The sequence below is a fragment of the Mirounga leonina genome, unplaced genomic scaffold, assembly GCF_011800145.1.
Source record: "Mirounga leonina isolate KUSES-001 unplaced genomic scaffold, KU_Mleo_1.0 Mir_55, whole genome shotgun sequence".
NCBI lineage: Eukaryota > Metazoa > Chordata > Mammalia > Carnivora > Phocidae > Mirounga > Mirounga leonina.
In genome coordinates, this window is record NW_023270816.1 from 968,620 (window position 1) to 988,317 (window position 19,698).

A 19,698-nucleotide genomic window follows, 5' to 3' on the forward strand; every position below is an offset into this window, starting at 1 on the left:
GAGAACTAAGACATAAACAAGAAGACTCGTAGTAACCAAAATTGATTTTGCAAAACTTGAGGCAGTCAAAGCTCACATGCTTCCCTCATCCTTCCCTGGGCCTTCCTGTTTTTAACTGTCATGGGTTTCTCAGTCCTCAGCAGGTTCTGTTCAGGATGGAGGTCAGAGTGATGAGCCATGGCTGAGTGCCTTGGTGGCAGGTAAGACTGACGGCAGAGGGAGACCAGAGTTACCCTGTGGGGCTTGTGTGCATGGCTTTCGACCAGAGGCTCTGAGGCTCTCAGTGTATTATGGCTCAGTCTGTCGATTTATGTTTCATAATGACTGTTTGGTTTAAGATGTCAGAAAAGCATATAATAGATCTGTGAAAGCCCTGCATCTAAATTGATTAAAACAAAAGCAATATTGATCATTAAAGAATTAGACTAGTTGTAGACAACTGAGGTATTATATTTAGAAATTGATTTTTAAAGATAAAACTTAGGAAATAATTAATATTTTAGAGATAGCTCTACAACTTCTTTAATAAATAATAGCATCTGTGTAGCATTCCAGGTAGGATTATTATATTGCTGGTTATAATACTAATATGAATTAATAGAGAAAGTAGCCCTATTTTATAGATGGAGATGTGAGACGGAAATCGTTACCTGATTGACCACATTCACACAAGTGAGCCACAGTAGGACTTGGATTTAGATCTCGTGCATTTCCAACCCAGAGACTTTTCGCTCAACAATTTAGTGATCTCTGTTGCAGTGTGGCTTCCACGGAAGGATAGCAGACCAGATTCAGTAGATTGGCACTGGGACCCAGTTCTAACTGCTGGCCCGATTGTACTGGGTTAGAAATCACCTCATCCCAGGCTCACAGAGGGTGAGGTGTCCGTTAGGCGAGTACCAAATTAATTAGGCCGTGTATCTAAAAGGAGAGCAAATGGGTTTTAATTGTGGAAGACAGTAGTAAAATCTCCAAGCAAAAGTTTTTTGATGGTTTCTCCTCTGAAGTTTGCTGTGCTCTGTGGATTGGTGCTGTGGTTCTGTTGAAAATTTGCTTACATTCCCACCCACCCTACCATGCCTCCTCTGCACCCCAACTTGTCCCCAAGCTTTTCAGAGCTGGAATAGGTGGTAACAGATTCTGATAAGTTCAGGGCTGCTCTAGTGTTAGTTGCTGCGTACAACATGCCCTGTTGTTGTCGGTCTTAGAAAATAGAACCTCCTCTCCAAACGACACTTTCATATTGTGTGTAAAGGTTTCTGTAAACCAGAAAGTCAACATATTAAAGTGCAATTCATAGGGGAGTTTCTGGCTGTGTTGATTGAGCTTTACAGTCATTTTAACACTGGCAAAAGTGTTATCCTAACTGCTTCAAATCAAACTGCAAAGATGCTTATGTGAAATATAGTATTAGATATCAAATCAACATATGGGTGCTGAACGGAAGGATATGTGTTGTGGTAGTATACGATACTCTAGCATGTGGAGTTTTATTTTATGGAAATTCTTTGGCTTGGCTTATGGCAGGGACATACATTCATTATGAGATATCAAGCTGTAAAATAAATAAAAGCAAAGAATTCAACTGTGCAGTTAAATGGTTTTCAATACAAACTTGTCTGTTCTACTAACTTAGGGTCTGTGTGATGAGACATTTGTGAGCCCTTGTGGCCAAATGTTTGTGATCATTGCTGACAGGCCTTGACAGTAATCTAAATCGGGTCACAAAGAAAATGAACTTTAGCTTTTGCATTTTCCCCTTTTACTTCATTGTATGTATTACGAATTATTGTGCTAATTGGTCTTAGAGGCGAAGTGTTTAATATTTTCCTCCTTTTACCATTCCTTTTTCCTTGTTCAGTATTTTGTAGTCATTGCGTTTTAAAATATGTATCTGGAACTGATCACTGAATTCTTAACTGTGTGGGCTTATGGGGCTCTAGTTCTTGGGATTCTCAAGTGGACCATGTTGTATTATTAACAGGGTGACTTCACTATCCTCCTCTGTGGAGTGCTTTTTGCCATCCTGATACCTTGTTTTTCTTTTTCTCTGCTGCTCTCTCTCCCAATTAGAAAAAAAAGATTTTTCATTTGAAAAAAAAATTAAAAATATCATCCATGGTTTATTTATTGCATGAGGAAGGACTTTTCTTTGAGCAAATATTTTTAAGGACTTTTAGGTTCATGTAAATTAGAGATGGAGAATCTCAGCTCACTTAGGCCATTTTTGTCTCTATCTGCCATTTGCAGTCAGGCACACTTTGCTTTACACCATTACCCGTTTTATCAAGTAGGAAAATACTATTCTAATATTAGATATGATTATCTTTCCTTTAAGAACTCATGTTGTTGGTTATATTTGGGTTATATACATAGTACTATCTTCTAAAAGGGTTGTATCTGATTGTAAAGCAATGTAGTTTCTTTTTCGCAAAAACTGTATATGGAATTGCTAATGTAACTGGTACAGTGCCTGCTCCTATGGAGTTGGGACTTTTTGACCTTAGTTGAAACAAAGCTATGCCCTATACATGTAGCCAGGCCATAAGCATCCTACAGAATATTAGTAAGTGGGCTTGGATGGTCGGAGTTCATTTTAATTTTGAGCGTTGCAGGAGAATGGATTAACATAACGACTTTCTTAGCAGAGGGTATTTTTTCTTCTTAACACACAGTGTTTTATTAGCTTCAGGTGAACAATATAGTGATTCACCAACTCAGCAGAGTCTATTTTTTCATGTCAGTATTAGGAGATTCCCCCCCCCCCACTGGATTTTAATGAGGTTATCACTATTTGATTATCTGATGAAATCTTATTTTTTAAAAAGTCAACACTGATAATATATGAATAGAAGGCAGTATGACGATTTATGTAAATGGAGAAAAGAGTAAAAATATTGAATTCAGTTGCTTAGCAAAGAGCCCGCTTCATGTTGCTGAATCGAAACCAAGTTTGATTTCATTGAATTTGCCCATTTTGACTTTCTCGCCTGTTTTGCTTGACTTGTTGACAGATGCCACCTCAGTATGGACAGCAAGGTGTGAGTTACTGTCAGCAGGGCCAGCAGCCTTACTACAACCAGCAGCCGCAGCCTCCGCACCTCCCTCCGCAGGCCCAGTACCTGCCGTCCCAGTCCCAGCAAAGGTACCAGCCGCAGCAGGTGAGCGCCCCACGGGCCCCCAGGCCCCCAAGCTGTCCTCCAGGTCTGCCACACTGGGCTCGGAGTCCTCTTCCTGTCCTGCTTAAAAAATTCTCTTCTCAGTGGGAAAAAATGTAGTTTTGAGAAAAGTGTAAAACTGAACCTAATCTAAACTGTTTGCTTATGGATGGATGTTTGAAATTGAGGAGTGGGAAGAATACACTCATGCAGAAAAATGGTTTTATTGATCATTTAATCTTGCTCATTGCCACCTTCATGGTATTTTTATCTTGAGCTTTTTTGTTTTGTTTTTATTTTAATGATAAGTGCTACTATATCAAAACAGTGTTGTCTTTGGTAGTGTTATTCCTCTTAAACTAGCTCATAGACAGATAATCACTTCAATTACAATATATTAAAATACTAAAGGGAATCATGTACTTTAAGAATATTAAGCAGTTTGTAGTTTAAATTAGCCTCATTAAATACTCTTTTATGTTATTGGGCCATATATTTCAGCTTATGTGATTTGTAGAAAAATAGTACATATGCATTTGATAAAATGATTCAGTCTCATCTTGTTTTAGAGATTGTCACTGAGTGATCTTAAAAGGTGCTGTGAGCTCAGGACTTGTATTCTGAATCCAGATAAATGTTTCGTAGCACTTCTAGTCATAAGCATCAGAATGTAACTCTACATTTCATATTTTTCTTTCTTAATCTTTCATGGGATGCTGTAGTGAAGAGAGGGAAGACAGTGACTTGGTTATTCAGTTTTTAAAGCATGTCTTGCACATCTTAAAGAGATTGTTGATGCTAAGCAAGGTATATAAATATATGAAGCTTAATTTTAATTCAGCTGATTTCTTAAGTATTTTCTTGGGTTCGTTAGAGTCTTTTCTCATATGACATATTCAAGAGTTCTTTTTTTTTTTTTTTAAAGATTTTATTTATTTATTTGACAGAGAGAGACACAGCGAGAGGGAACACAAGCAGGGGGAGTGGGAGAGGGAGAAGCAGGGAGCCCGATGCGGGGCTCGACCCCAGGACCCTGGGATCATGACCTGAGCCGAAGGCAGACGGTTAACGACTGAGCCACCCAGGTGCCCCACATATTCAAGAGTTCTAAAGAGAGTTTATGACTTTATTTTTTTTTTAAGATCTTATTTATTTGAAAGAGAGAGAGCACAAGTAGGGAGGAGGGCGAGAGGGAGAAGCAGGCTCCCCGCCGAGCAGGGAGAGGGCTCTATTCCAGGACCCTGGGATCATGACCTGAGCTGAAGGCAGGTGTTTGACTGAGCCATCCAGGCACCCCGAGAATTTATGACTTTAAACAAAACATGTTAAAACAACAGCTGAGATCGAAGATCCTGTAGAATCTTGTTTTTTGCATATGTTGTCAAAAATTCTGGTATTATATAAAGGGATGTATAGAGGTAAGAATGTATATTATTTCAGAGTTATTTGGTCTAGTCTTTTATTAAGATGTGGGAGAATTAAATAACCTTCCAATATCATTTCTTTTTTAACTGAGACTGGTATCTGGGTTTATGATATATAGAGTTGCAGGCTTTTTCAAGGGCTTTCCGAACCTTATTGAACTTCTGGGTAGACAGAATGTTTTGTCATGCCATCAAAATTTAAGAAGGACTGAATGAGAGATTACATTAGTCATTTTACTTTAGTGCTAAAATGAATCTCTGACTGTAAAACCCGTTTGATTAAGGATTCCGAGGGCCTGTCATTTCTTTCAAGACCAAGCTCAAATTTACTTCCTTTATGAAGCATTCACTGATGACTTCTACCACATGGCAATTAGTTATTTAATATCCTTCAGATTTAAATATTTAAAGCATACTACAGGTGAAATCTTACTTTAATGAATACTATTTTAATGTGCTTCGTTTAGGTCTATTTTATGCTTTGGTACCATTATTTTATTGATTTGAATGTAGTAAATCATATGGTAGGAAATACTGTCTCTATAACCATGACTCTCTGACATAAATACTGTCATTTCTGTGTATTCTGAAGAAGACAAAAATTCTTCAAACTACATTGGAAAGTTTTTCTTGTTTTCATGCTCCCTACCTGTAGAACGTCTAAGTGTTTTTTAAGTTTCATTACGGTCCTTACGGGACGGCGAGGTGGAAGTCAGAGACAGTTGGGTAGCTGAATCAGAGGGTCTTGTGTGATAGGAACAACTTTGGTTTTTAGGGAGTTAGGTGTTCGGATAGCTTTGGAAAATTTGTCTAGGAAATAAGATTTAGCATTTTAGATGTGGTTATTGCCTCCCCAAACCGTAATCCCCTCAAACTCTATCCCAAAACAAAGTAAAAATAACCAACAGAATATTTTCAAAATCAAACTGAATTATAATAAGAATTTGTCATTCTGAATTCACATACATTGAAAAACCAAAGAAGCTCAACCATATATACTGTAGTGAGCTGGTAGAGCTGGTAGTTCCTAACAGACGAAACGTTCTTTTCTGCAGCCTTTCCTTTTGTTTCCAAACAGCATGCATGGTGTATTGATTTTTATATTTGGGAATCAATCAGCAAATGATAATCTGTGGCTTTTGTTAATATGATTGATACAAAAAGTGATTTTAGGGTTCCATTAAGATATCTCATTCTGTGTCTTTAACATCTGTTAAAGTGTTCTATTTTGAATCATCAATACATTCATATGTTTCGAAGATGAAAAAGTAAAAGGGAAAGAATACAAATAAAAATCTCCCAGCACAGTCCTCCCCCTGCTTCACCACTGACCTCACCCTTTGCCAGACAACCACTTTAGTAGTTTATTGTACAGCTTTCTGGAGGATCTTTATACAAAGAAGCAAGATGCCGTATTTTAATTTTTACTCTATTTTTACACAAATGGTGACTGTACCATACACACTGTTCTGTTCTTCATCATCCTCCTCCCCCACCCCCTGAAGTATAGTTTCTGTAGATCTTGCCAAAGGAGGACATAAAGCAGCCCTTCATTCTTTTTCATAGCTTCCTTTCATTTTATGGACATACCATGATGATATTTAACCAGTTCTCTTTTGATGGTCATTTAGACTATTTTTAATTATTTGCAAGTCAAACAGTGCTGCCACGATAAACTTTGTATATGTCTCATTTCATAAATTTGCAAGCATATGTGTATGACAAGTTCCTGATGCAGTTCTAGTTTTGGTAAATACTACCAGATTGTTCCTTTGGGGTGGGGTTGTACCAATTTATACTCACACCATCAATATGTGAGAGTCCCTGTTTGCCTGTACATGTACTGGTAGCAGGGTTTGCTAAACTTCTGGATTTTTGTCAATCTGATAATGTAATTTTAATTTGCGTTTATCTTGTTCTGTGTTGAATGTCTTATATACTTAAAAGCATTTGCTTTTCCTTTCCTTTTTATTGTGAATTCATATCTTTTTATCCTGCATTTTTCTATTAAGTTGTTGCTCTTTTAAAAATTGATTTAATAAAACTATATATATATATATGTATATAGGGAGACTGTATCTCTGTCTGTGAGTTACTAACCACCCTCCCCTATTTTGTCATTTATCTTTTGACATTAATTATGATTTATTTATCTATCTGGTCATGCAGAGGGGCTTTTTTAAATTTAAAAAAAATTTTGTGTACTCAGAATTAGCAATCTTTTCTTTTAAGAGCTCTGGATTTTTATTTAGTGGGAGTATGAGACTTCCGTATTCCAAAATTTACAAAGGAACTCTCCCATGTTATTTTGTAGTATTTTCATGGATTCATTTTTCATTTCACTTACCCTAATCCAGCTTAATTGTTTCTTTGCTAGGTCGTTAAGTGCCTTCTCTTGTATAGGCTGTTGTGTTAGGGCTCTACAGAGAAACAGAATTTGTGTGTGTGTGTGTGTGTGTGTATGTATTTTGTTAGGATAAAGAGATGTAATGTAAGGGATTGGCATATACAATTATGGATGCTGACAGGTCCCAAATGTGTAGTGCGGCAGGCTGGAGACTCAGGAGAGCTGATGGTGGAGATGAAGTCTGAAGGCAGTCTGCTGGAGAATTCCCTCTTCGTTGGAGAGGCTGGTCTTTTTGCTCTATTCACGCCTTCAACTGATGGCCTACCCGCATTACTCAAAGTGACTGATTTCAGTGTTCATTTCATCCAAACACACTCTCCAAGTTGACACATAGAATTAACCATTACAGTTACCTTCCCCAATGGATTGGAGATGCCTCTTTCATTATTTGCTGAATCCCCTTAGGTATAGTGTTTTGGGTTCTTTTGGGGTTTTTATTCTTTTCATCGACCCTTCTATTAATGCCCCAACACTATACTGCTTTATTATTTTTTAGGGTTAGTATATCTTCACTACTCTTCTTTTTCAGAGTTTTCTTGGCTGTTGTGTTTATTTTGGCTATTATGGACATCAATAAACTCATTTCTTACCACGCTTTTTCCTAAGAATTTTTTCTTTTTTGTTGTTATAATCATGGGGTCTTTTTTTTTTTAATTATTTACCCTTCCTATTTTCTGTGAGACAGATGATAATTATAAAAGAGAAACAGTAAACAAAAATAAGTAACTAATTTGAACAGTTTTTGCCTTGTTGAAGCCCACTGACCACAGATGAAGAACACGCTTATGATACAAGTTGGGCTTATTTAGTTTGGGTTGTTACCGGCCACAGAGAATGCATATATTCCTGAGCCCCCGGGGGGTTGGCGTGCGTGCTGGGAGATTCTAAGAAGGGTTAGGGAAGCAGGGGTCAGTCCTGCATAGGCTGCTCTCCAGAAGCTGGGACATTTGGTAATTAGATGTCTTAAGTCTTATCATGAGACAGGACAGTTGAAGTGAGGCCAGATTATCCTGGATAAAGAGCAACAGCCACTCAAAGTAGTTAGAAGAGATAGGTGTTCGGTCATTGTTGTTGTCAAAGAATGACCTCATCCAACTCTACTCTCTACCCTGGTTCTGTGCTGTGGTCTGCTTGTTCTCATGGCCAATTTTCCTTCTCTTCTTGCATCCCCATTCTGCCGCCCCTCATCTTCCTGAAGGACTTCTCTCCCCATTCTCCATTGTTTCGGTGGTTTTAAATTTCCTTTAGAATGTTCTTCAGAAAGAATTGTAGTTTTTTTAGAATTAATCTTATATGCCTTACATTTTTGTTGCCACTGTAAATTGGATCCTTTTCAACATTTATTTTTCTCATTGTTATTGGTGTATACAAATCTAATGAACTTTATATATTAAAAAAATTTTTTTTTGGTCCAGAGACCCTTTAAGTTCTTGTTAATTCTACCAACACTTGATAGATTCTCTTAGGTTTTCTCAAATTTTTTTTAAAGTTGCTTTTTAAAAAGATCACCCCACTCCTCTTTTTACAGATTAGCTTCTCCAAATCATTGTTTGAAAGGGCTGTCCATTTTTTTTTAAAGATTTTATTTACTTATTTGAGAGAGAGAGAGAGCGCGCACAGAAGGATAGGGAGAAGCAGACTCCCTGCTGAGCAGGGAGCCCGATGCAGGGCTGGATCTCAGGACCCTGAGATCATGACCTGAACCCAAAGCTAGACACTTAACTGACTGAGCCACCCAGGTGCCTCAGGGCTGTCTATTCTTGTATTCTCTGGGACTTCAAAGAAGGCTTTCAGCATTTCATCATTAAGTATAATGTTTGTATACTATATAAACAAGTTTATTTATTTAGTGGCTGCCCACTACTGGGCAGGGAAGGTCCCCTCCTTTTCTAGTTTGCTAAGGGATTTTATCATGAATGAATGCCAAATTTTGTCTTACGTGTGTGGTTTTTTTTTAAATAACTTGGTATCACCACTTTGTTTTTCTCTTGTAATCTGTTGTTGGGGTTTATTATGTGTGTCTTTTTGTTTTAAAGTGTTAAACATGCTTTCTGGAATAAACCTAGCCACATGATACAGTATCTTTTTATACATCACTGAATTCAGTTTTGCTAACATTTCTTTAGGTTTCTTGAATCAGGGTTCATGAATGAGATTGACTTGTAGTTATCTTGGTAAGGTTTTGGTGTCTGTATTATGGAGTTTTGTAAAATGAATTGGAGACTAGTCTCTTTTTTAAATCTACTGGAAGAGTTTATGTTAAAGTTTGGAATTATCTGTTTTTTGAATGGTCGAAGTGTCTGTAAGGCATGTGTAGCCCTTGATTTTTAGCTTCTATCCATTTCCTGTGTTTTTGACTTTTGATCTTATTTCCTTTGTGAATATAGGTGTTTTCAAGTTAACAATTTTTTCTTGAGTCAGTCTTTTGCTTTTATAAATATGTAATAAATATGTATAAGTTATGTATATAACTTATAAATGTATATGTGCATATAAATATATACACACACAACACTTATATATATATATTCCCACATATTAGGAATTTATTTCATCCAGTTTTTCAAATTTATTAACGAAGTTGTTCATATACGTCATCATTGATTTCTGTACTGTCCAGAGTTTAAGGTATTTTATTTTATTTTTAAAGGTTTTGTTTATTTATTTGAGAGAGAGTGAGAGAGCATGAGCGTGGGGAGGGACATAGGGAGAGAGAGGGAGAGACAGAATCTCAAACAGACTCCCCATTGAGTGCAGATTCCCTATGCGGGGCTTGATCTCAGGATCCCAAGATCATGACCTGAGTCAAAATCAAAAGTCGGACGCTTAGCCCACTGAGCCATGCAGGCGCCCCTGGCATTTTAATTCACAGTGTTTCCCCCTTTTTTTATTCTTGATTAATCATGTCAGTGGTTCACCTTTCCAGAGTAACTTTGGTTATTGTCCTATTACATGTTCTTTTTTAAAGTTTAGTTAAAAAATTCTGTTCTTGCTTTGATTAAGTCTTGCTTTCTATTTTACTGGTGTTTATTTTGCTGTTCTTTTTTTCAGTCAAGTGAACGCTTAGCTTATTTGAAACATGTTTGTCTGATGGAGCAGAATGAAAACTAAAAAATTTCCTCTTAAGTACAGCTTTGGCTGAATCTCTCAAATTTTGATATGCATTATTTTTGTTTTCTTTTAGTTCTAAGAATTTTCTTATTTCCCTTCATTTTTTGTTTTTTTTTTGGAAGACAGTTCTATTGAGGTCTGGGTTTATATTCTGTTCCCTCAGAAAGATCACTGTATGTTTTTGCAGTTGCCTTTGGACACAAGTCATCTGGAGCCACATTTTGAATTTTATTTTGTAGTTTTATTATAAAAAAATTCTTATATGCTGATAAACAAAATAATATAGTGAGCACTCACATGCCACCATAATTCCTTGCATTGACTAGCCTAGGCATATTCAGATATCCCCAGTTGTATGTTATAGTATGTTTTTTTTCAAGCAGAATTCAAAGAAATCTAATACATTGATTTGGTTTTTAAGTCTTTTTATCTGGAACGGTTTCTTCTTCCCCCATCCACATTAGAGCCTTTGGCATGTTGAAAAACTAAGTCAACTGTCCAGTGAAATGGCTTGGTTTGGTTCTTTTCTCTTGATGTGGCTTAATTTGTTCATCTAGTCCCTCTGATCCTATAAGATAAACAATTTTGTTTGTGGTTGTTGTAAATCACGTTCCCAACACATAGGGCATTGTTTCTGTTCACTTGAGGGGTCTGTGACCCTCTCTGTGAGGTGAGGAAGCCCCTAAGCCTGCCTGTCTTCCAGCTGAGTGTGTAGAGACATCGTGATGAAGACAAGCCTCCTCCTTTGTACTCAGTCCAGATTGCTTAACGACAAAATCTGGGAGCCTAACACATGCTTGCAGGTTTAGGCCACTAAGTTTTGGGCAGTTTGTGACACATCATTACTGACTGACATGGTGTGAGCACTTCACAGGTGATGCTGTGAGCATATTATATTTTGTTGTTCCACAGTAGTGATGTCAAGATTGATCAGTGGGTTCAGGTGGTGATGACTTCTGGGACCACTTTAAATAGAATTATCTTCTTGAGGTTTTTGCAGACCACACCGTTAAGTGTTAATTTTGACCAGAAGCCCTGATGAAGGTTAGCTTGTGGTTGCTAATTCTCAGTGGAGCCGTTTTTTAATTCTTCCTACCTCTGAGTATCAAGTTCAAGACAGGTATTTCTCTGTTCTCTTTAGTGGATTTTCATGTTCTCAGATGATGGGTATAGCCCTTCTTAGTCTCTAATTTATTTGAGATGTATGGTCTCATATTTACTCCCTTTTGGCAGGCCCTGGACTTTTCCTTTTCTCTGTATTGTCAGTCATCCAATGGAAAGTTAACATCTATAGCAAGTCAGCTTCTGTTGTATTGCTCTTACTTTCTATGTTCTTGGTTTACTTTCTGTGTATTTTTGGTTTCAGTCACATTCAAGCCAAGTCTGTGATCCATTTAAAAGGTCATTTTATCCAGTATTTTAGATATTTAAATCAATTAAAATACATTTCAAGTATCTAGCCTGCCACATGACTAGAACTGGTCCTCTTATAGTTTCTAGCTCTTTATTTGATATCCTTTACACAGTTTAAAATGATAACAAGCATGTAATAGAATAGCTTATAACATACAGACAATACATTCCCATTTTATAATGAAACTTTTCTAAGGCCTCCTTTATCCTTTGGAAATAAAATTCATATTTAATATGTGATCTACACCAAATTTGTAGATAATACGTTACCTACACAAAATTTCAAACAAGTCATAATAATGCACTAACTGTCTATGGATAAACTATCATTAATTAAATGCTGAGGCATGATTATACTGGAAGATTTGTGAAATAGGCACTTGCATGTGCGTGTGGGATCACTGAACTTGGCAGCTACAAAATGAGTGTTGTCTTAGCAATTCCAATGTCTTAAGCAGGGTTGTCAGTGGTGATTCATCTTTTAAAAAAGATGGTGAACTACTCTTGGTCAAAGTCTGAACAAAACAAAGTATAATCTTTCCTCGATATACATAGTAGTTTTATTCCTGGAAAATTCAGTGTGTAATAAAATTATTTTAAGAATAATTTGTTAATTTAAGAGTAGTTTGTTTTTACATGCAAAATAGAGTTGAGTTCTAGGCTCCGACAAATAATTAGCTTTTTGTGTGGTTTTGTGTAATAATTGTGAACTCGGCATGCAAATAGGGATACGGGTACATTGCATGAACAACTTGAAATCATGAGCAGGGTTTGAATCCATGGGATTTATTACCATATGATAGCAATTATATAAAATGAAAATATATAGAACATTTTTAAAAATGATTTTATTTATTTAAGAGAGAGAAAGAGAACATGAGGGGGGGAGGGGCAGAGGGAGAGGGAGAAGCAGAAGCCGGCTACCCGCTGAGCAGGGAGCCTGATGTGGGGCTCAATCCCAGGACTCTGAGCCATTACCTGAGCCGAAGGCAGAAGCTCAACCGACTGAGCCACCCAGACGCCCAATATAGAACATTTTTAATAACATGTTCACAGAGTTGTTTAACAGAAAAGGTAAGTTACCCCAAGGTGTGGAGATACTGTAAATTTGTAAATAATATACACATACACCCAGTAGGAATCAGTAAGAATGTTATCTAAGCCATTACAGCCTTTTTTTTTTTTTTGGACCCTATTTGTATCTTTTAAATTATCTACAATTAACATGTAATGTGTATAATATTTTAAAATTCTGTGTGAGGGATGCTACATCAATGACAAAATAAAAGGAATTACCTTTTCAGCAGTACAGCAGATTAGATATTCTGAATGTGTCTCTACTGATCAAAAAAATCTAAAATGGTGGCTCCATTCTTAGGGAGACATACAGTCAGTTGATCCTTTCTCATTTTTTTAAAAAGATCTTATTTATTTATTTATTTGAGAGAGAGAGCAGAGAGAGAGAGGGGGAGAGAGAGAGAGAGAGGGAGAGAGCATGAACAGAGGGGAGAGGGAGAAGCAGATTCCTCTCGGAGCAGGGAGCCCGATGCGGGGCTTGATCCCAGGACCCTAGGATCATGACTTGAGCCGAAGGCAGACGCTTAACTGACTGAGCCACCCAGGCACCCTGATCCTTTCTCATTTTTACTGTTTTTCACAGCCCTCATGTCATCCTTTTCCTCCTTAAACAGCGAGAATTCCTCATCCATCACTCTCATTACTCGTCTGTGTAGACTCTTATTACTCGTCTGTGTAGACCCTTATTACGTTGTGCTGTCCCCTCCTGATCTTAAAAACCGACCTAGCAACCCTGATGAGACCCATCTCCGTGTCTACTCCAGAGGACTGGGGTAGGGAAGGAAGGAGCGAAGACTCTTATTCTTTTAAGTTCCTGACCTCTGACCTCAGCTGACCCATGCCCCATACTTCCACCTGCCCTAGAGCTATTTCACATTCCTCTCTGTCCTCACTTCTCCACTCTTTACTCTAAGCTGGTGATGTTTCCTATTTCATCAAAGAAATGCAAGCAATTGGGAGAACTTAACATACCAACCAACTTGTGTCTGCACATACACTGTGCCTTCTGGTATGCTCTGGTTGAAACTTCACGATCCTCTGCACATGCTATGCCGTGCATGGTGGAGTTCTAATGAGAGTGACAAAAAAAATCCCACCTTTTTTTTTTTTTTAAGCTTTTATTTATTTATTTGAGAGAAAGAGAGTGAGCAAGGGAGAGAGCATGAGCAGATGAGCGGCGGGGGTGGGGGAACAGAGGGAGAGAGAGAAGCAGACTCCCCGCTGAGCAGAGAGCCTGATGCTTGGCTCAGTCTGAGGACTCTGGGATCATGACCTGAGCCGAAGGCAGATACTTAATGGACTGAGCCACTCAGGTGCCCCAAAACCCACCTTTCTTTTTTTCTTTTTTTAAAGATTTTATTTATTTATTTGACAGAGAGAGAGACACAGCGAGAGACGGAACACAAGCAGGGGGAGTGGGAGAGGGAGAAGCAGGCTCCCCGCCGAGCAAGGAGCCCGATGTGGGGCTTGATCCCAGGACCTGGGATCATGACCTGAGCCGAAGGCAGATGCTTAATGACTGAGCCACCCAGGCACCCCTAAAACCCACCTTTCTTGACCCTAACCAACAGCAGCCTATTTCTGTCTTCATTCACCATCATCATTTACTGTCACCCCTTGACTTGGCTCCAGACAGGCTTTTATTTTGACCACTCTGCTGAAACAGCTCTTTTCAAAGCTGCCAATGTCCTGTTATACGGTCCGATCGGCAGCTGTCATGCTTCCGTATTTCGCCTGTTGGGCGCTTGTGATGCAGGTGATGGTATCTTCCTTCTTGGGGCACCTTTCTTGCTTGTTTCCGGGGACGCCACTCTTTCCTGCCTTTCTTTTTGCCTTGCTGGCCACTCTGTGCTCTCCTTTGCTGGTTTTTCTGTCTCCCTGACCTTCAGAGGTTGGTCTCAATGTTGGAGCCATTTCTCTTGTCTTTACACACTTTACCTGTGTGATCTCATTCAGCCTTATGACTTTGAATGTCATCTAGAGGCTAGAACTTCCAAATATATTTCTGCAACCTGGATCTCCCTCCTCCATTCTGTAACTATGTGCCCAGCTCCTACTTGGCATCTCCCAGTGAATGTCTTAACAGGCTTCTGCAACCCCCTATATCCAAAGCAAGACTCAGGATTCTCACTTCTTCCACAAATCCGCTCTTCCATATTTTCCCTCTATTGCAAATCCTCCATAACACTTTGGTCAGAAACTTGGAAGTCTTCCTTGAATCTTTTTCTTTCAAACTTATTTTACCTCTGAAATGTATTCAGAATCTAAGTAGATCTCGCTAGTTTTATTGCTACCACTTTGGGACAAGGCATCATGATGTCTTACTGGAAGTGGTCCAGGAGCACATAAGTGACCCCTACTTTTCAGCGCCCTTGTTCACTACAGGATACAGCAGCCAGATAGATGCTTTATGTTGGCTGGTGCCCCACCTGGGTGTGCACCTCCCCCTGTTCCCTCCCGCCTTCTTTCACACTGGTCATCTTGCAGTGCTCCTCTAAAGGCATTTTTACTTATTGTTCGCTCTGCTCAAAGACTTAACTTCCTCGAGGTCTTTACTCCAGTGATACCTCATCAGGCAAACCCCCTTCCCTGACCACTCTGTGTAAAACATAGCAACCCCCTTCTCCCTGTGCTCCTTTTTACCTGACCATGCTTTCCTTTTCTCTATGGCCCAGATCACTAGGTAACATGTTACATTCTTGCGCTGCTCTTTTCTGTGGCTCCCCCACTAGAATATAAGCGTTATGAGAGGAAGGACTTTGCTTTGTCATCGCTGTGTCCCCAGTACCTAGCACAAAGTAGAAACGATATACATGTTGACTTAATCATTGAAAAGTATTTTTTATTTACTAGTACATAGTAAGTAGACTTTACAGTGTTGAAGAAAATAAACGTTTACTGCCAAGTATTTAGACTTTGAAAATGCTTTTGATATTGCAGACAGTGCTGTATTGAGCATTTGTGTCGGTGATCTTTTGTGCTTCACGTGTGCATGTATGTGTATGCCCACTTGCGAAGTTTTTACCTGTAAACTCCCCAAATGGAATTTCTAGGTAAAAGAACAGGAACATTTTTTTTTTTAAAGATTTTATTTATTTGACAGAGACACAGTGAGAGAGGGAACACAAGCAGGGGGAGTGGGAGAGGGAGAAGCTGGCTTCCCGCGGAGCACGGAGCCCGATGCTGGACTCGATCCCAGGACCCTGGGACCATGACCTGAGCCGAAGGCAGACGCTTAACGATTGAGCCACCTAGGCACCCCAAGAACAGGCACATTTTAAAGACTTGATGTTTTACCAAATTCCTTTCCAGAAGGTGTTAAGAAATGATACCTCCAACCAGCTCTCTTATATTCGTTTTCATTATTTATTTTTCCAGTGGTACTTAACTTTATGTCTAGTAAGGATTCTACATAGTTGTTTTTATGAGCCCCAACAATGTTAAGGAGACCTCACAGAATTTTGAACTAGATAGAACCTGCCTGATGTGTTACTGTGGTCATAGATTGAATAGATAATGGAGATTTGATTTCATCAGCAAGAAGTACACAGTCGGACATTTATAATTTTTTGATTTACCTTTGACTCAGAGGCTCCGGAATTATCACAGATTCTTACTGTTTGCTTTCATTACCATTTTTTCTTTCCTCTGCTCATTTTAGGAGGTCAGAAATAGAACTACGAAGTAACAATAGGCCTGATTGATTCTTCCTGTTGTAGACCAAGAGAGAATGACCAATGTAACTGTGAAATCCACTATCCAGTTGACAGACACTGTATTTACTCAACCCTCAGATGTTTCCTTCTTAAAAAGAGTATTAATTTTTAAGGCTTAAAAAAAAAAAAAGAACAGCTATTTGAAGAAGTTGCTTCCCTGTTGAAGTGTTTTTGCACCCTTGCTTACTTCCTCAAACTGCTTTACCTAAGATTTGATATTTTTGTGTAGTAGGGAAAACCTCCTTTAATACCAAAAGTTTTTTTCAGTTTTTCATTTTTTCTTTTGTTTCACAGGTTCCACTTGCCTTCCATTTCCTCAGTTTTGGGTCATGACGTATGATGTGAGGTTTATTTCCTGGTTCACTGTCGTCCCTTAGCAAACTCATTACCTTTCTCTCTTCCCCTTCTTCCTGTAGACTCATAATCTTTTCCTTTTATCTCTATTTTCTGTTCTATTCAAATCCAATCTTGTTTGATGCTGAAGAAAGAGGTCCTGTTGTCTCTTATAGCACAGATTTCTCCTGGACCTTTCACCCATTGCCTCCTAATGGATGTACTTATTAGGGGTCGAAGGGAGTGTGCCGAGAAGCCGGTAACCTGCAAGGAGTCACGTGGTGTGGAAACCAGCCTGACTGTCAATACCCTTTTCTTTGACAGTGGTCCTCTGCTGATTAAGCTCCACCTCCAGGACTGTGACAGTTGGCAGCCAGAATCTTCTCCCTGTTTTCATGGCTTTAAACTACACTGTTGTTTTCACAGCCAGAAAAATCTTTCTTTAGAGAAAATTTGTAGGAGGTAACTCCATTCAAATAAGTTCCAATATATTTAAAGAGAATATATCAGGATGAATCTTTTTAAAAACCCAAATGTAAAGCAGTGAGAGAATTTCAAATTTCACCATTTTAGATATAGCTTTTCTTCTAGGTGAAAGACTTCTCTGATTCTTGAGAGAACTATTGAGTATTATGAATGCATACTTCTCAAAGTACAATTTTATCTTTTTCTTTATTATTTTTTTAAAGACTTTATTTATTTATTAGCGAGAGGGAGGGAGGGAGAGCACAGAGGGAGATTGAGAGGGAGAAGCAGACTCCCTGCTGAGCAGGGAGCCCGATGCGGGGCTCAATCCCAGGACCCTGAGATCATGACCTGAGCCGAAGGCAGACACTTAACCGACTGAGCCACCCAGGTGCCCCGAACTTTATCTTTTTAATTTTTTTTAACCTTTGGCTTATTGGGAGAATTGAAGAAGACAGAACGGTTAGGAAAAAAAAATAAACCATTTACTGAATGGTTTTGTGATTGAAAATGTTTTATATGTTGGGAATTTAGTGATTAATCAAATATGTGTCTGACCTGAAAGGGCTCCTGGTCAAATGGAAGGGTCGACATGGCTAGATAATGACAGTACGGTGGGAGAGGTGTGTTTTCGAGCTGTGACTGGATGTTGGTAAAAGTGTCTCAGAGGAAGTTTTGAAAGATGAGTAAGAGTTGCTTGTGAGAGAAGAAGAAGGGATCCTGAAGGCAAGACTAATTCTTTGTTGGTGAGAATAGAGGTGATGTCCAACCATGAATGGAACTGAGTAAACTTGAAGTTTGGTTAAAGTAGTCAAGGTCAGGGGCACCTGGGTGGCTCAGTCGGTTAAGTGTCTGCCTTTGGCTCAGGTCATGATCCCACGGTCCTGGGATCAAGGCCCGTGTCGGGCTCCCTGCTCAGTGGGGAACCTGCTTATCCCTGTGCCCCCTGCTCACTATCTCTGTCACCATCTCTGTCTCTCTCTCAAATAAATAAATAAAATCTTAAAAAAAAAAGTAGTCAAGGTCATTTAGAAGGAACGTGACTAGTGACTTATGTTGCTTTTCCTCAGTGATTAAAAATGAAATAAAAGGTTATTCAATAATTTCTTTAAACAGAAAATAGCACAAGCTGAGCAGTTAACTTTTAATAGTAGATTACTTAATAGTTGAACCAAGTGGAAATCTAAGTCTACTTTGATATGAGTAGGTAGACACAAGTATTTGAATTATTATATTTTCTAAAATGCACTGTAGGGATGCCTGGTTGGCTCAGTCGGTTATGTGTCTGCCTTTGGCTCAGATCATGATCTCAGGGTCCTGGGATCAAGCCCTGGTCAGGTCACGCTCCCTGCTCAGCGGGGGGATCTGACTCTTCCCCGTTCTGAGTCTCCCCCCTTCTGTTCTCTATCAAATGAATACATTAAAAAAAAAATCTTTAAATAATAATAAATAAAATGCCACTTTATTTAGACATCTTCATGGTGAGCAGTTTTCAGAAGGAGATACAGTAAACTTAAAAGTATTTGGCAAACGGGAATCATTTTGAAAAGGAGATAGCATTCAAATATGAGTGTAAAATACTTTAGGATTAATAACTTGCCACTGAAATAAGTCACTTAAAGGAGTTCCAAAGTTTCATTAGGAGTATTGGTGATGATCCATTGTGGCATAAATATTTCCTTATTATTATTGTTATTTAATTATTTAATCTGTGTTTCTTACTACTTCTGTGACACAGTGTTAATTTATAAGCCACGCCTTATTCTGCAGCTATTGGGGAAAATTAATCATAGAAAGCCTGTATGAAATCACTGAAGTGTTCATATCATTTGTTTTATAAGATTTTGTTATAAAAGCAAAGAGAAGGACATTTATAGTTTGTTGCCATTAATTGCTTACCATTTAGATATTAACACAGGAATCTATTAATTAACTTGTTAGTAAAAACTATTGGAATGTAAGTTGATAAAAATTATTCTTTGTTTTAAACTAGATTACTAGTGCAGCCTGGGTTATGTTTGAATTTTGAATCTCCTCCTTTCTTGCTTACCCTATTTGCAATTGTCTTAGTCTTTGAACCATTGCTAGGGGGAATTTCTTTTAAGTTGAAAGAGCTTGTGAGCATCTAAGGAGAAAACTTTTAAGTTACTTTCAGGTCTGAGGAGGCCCACTCTGAGACTGATTTCTGAGCGTTGACCTGGGTAACCACTTAGCTGCTTGTAGGACTCAGGTAGGAGCCACTCCTGGGAGCTCGCAGGGTGTGTGACAGACTTGGAGCCAGCAGCCTCCAAGGTGGGCTCTTGGCTGGAGTGGCTATAGATCAGGAGGGTGGGCGTAGGAAAGTAATGACTTTCCTCTCCTTTTCATTTTTTTTCTTCCTGGGGAGACAGAGCAGTATGTGAAAAGCTCAGCACTAATTTTGAATATAGATATAATGTGTTGCCTTAACAGTATCAGTTCATATGTAATGGTTAATTTTGTGTGTATGTGTTTGTGTGTGTATTTTGGGTCTTGATATTCCTGAAAGCTTTTTATTTTTATTTTTTTATTTTTATTTTTTGACAGAGAGAGACAGCAAGAGAGGAACACAAGCA

At 38.5% G+C, this 19,698-nt stretch overlaps 1 protein-coding gene across 4 annotated transcripts in view; it reads left to right on the top strand.

Moving 5' to 3' along the window:
* LOC118001952 (AT-rich interactive domain-containing protein 1B-like) overlaps nt 1-19,698 on the top strand; it is a 436,994-nt gene that overhangs the window by 124,104 nt on the left and 293,192 nt on the right. For all 4 annotated transcript variants that reach the window (XM_034992143.1, XM_034992146.1, XM_034992144.1 and 1 more), the window contains exon 3: nt 3,015-3,161. In XM_034992143.1, the coding sequence (XP_034848034.1) occupies nt 3,015-3,161 (147 nt within the window). The remainder of the gene's footprint in view (nt 1-3,014; nt 3,162-19,698) is intronic.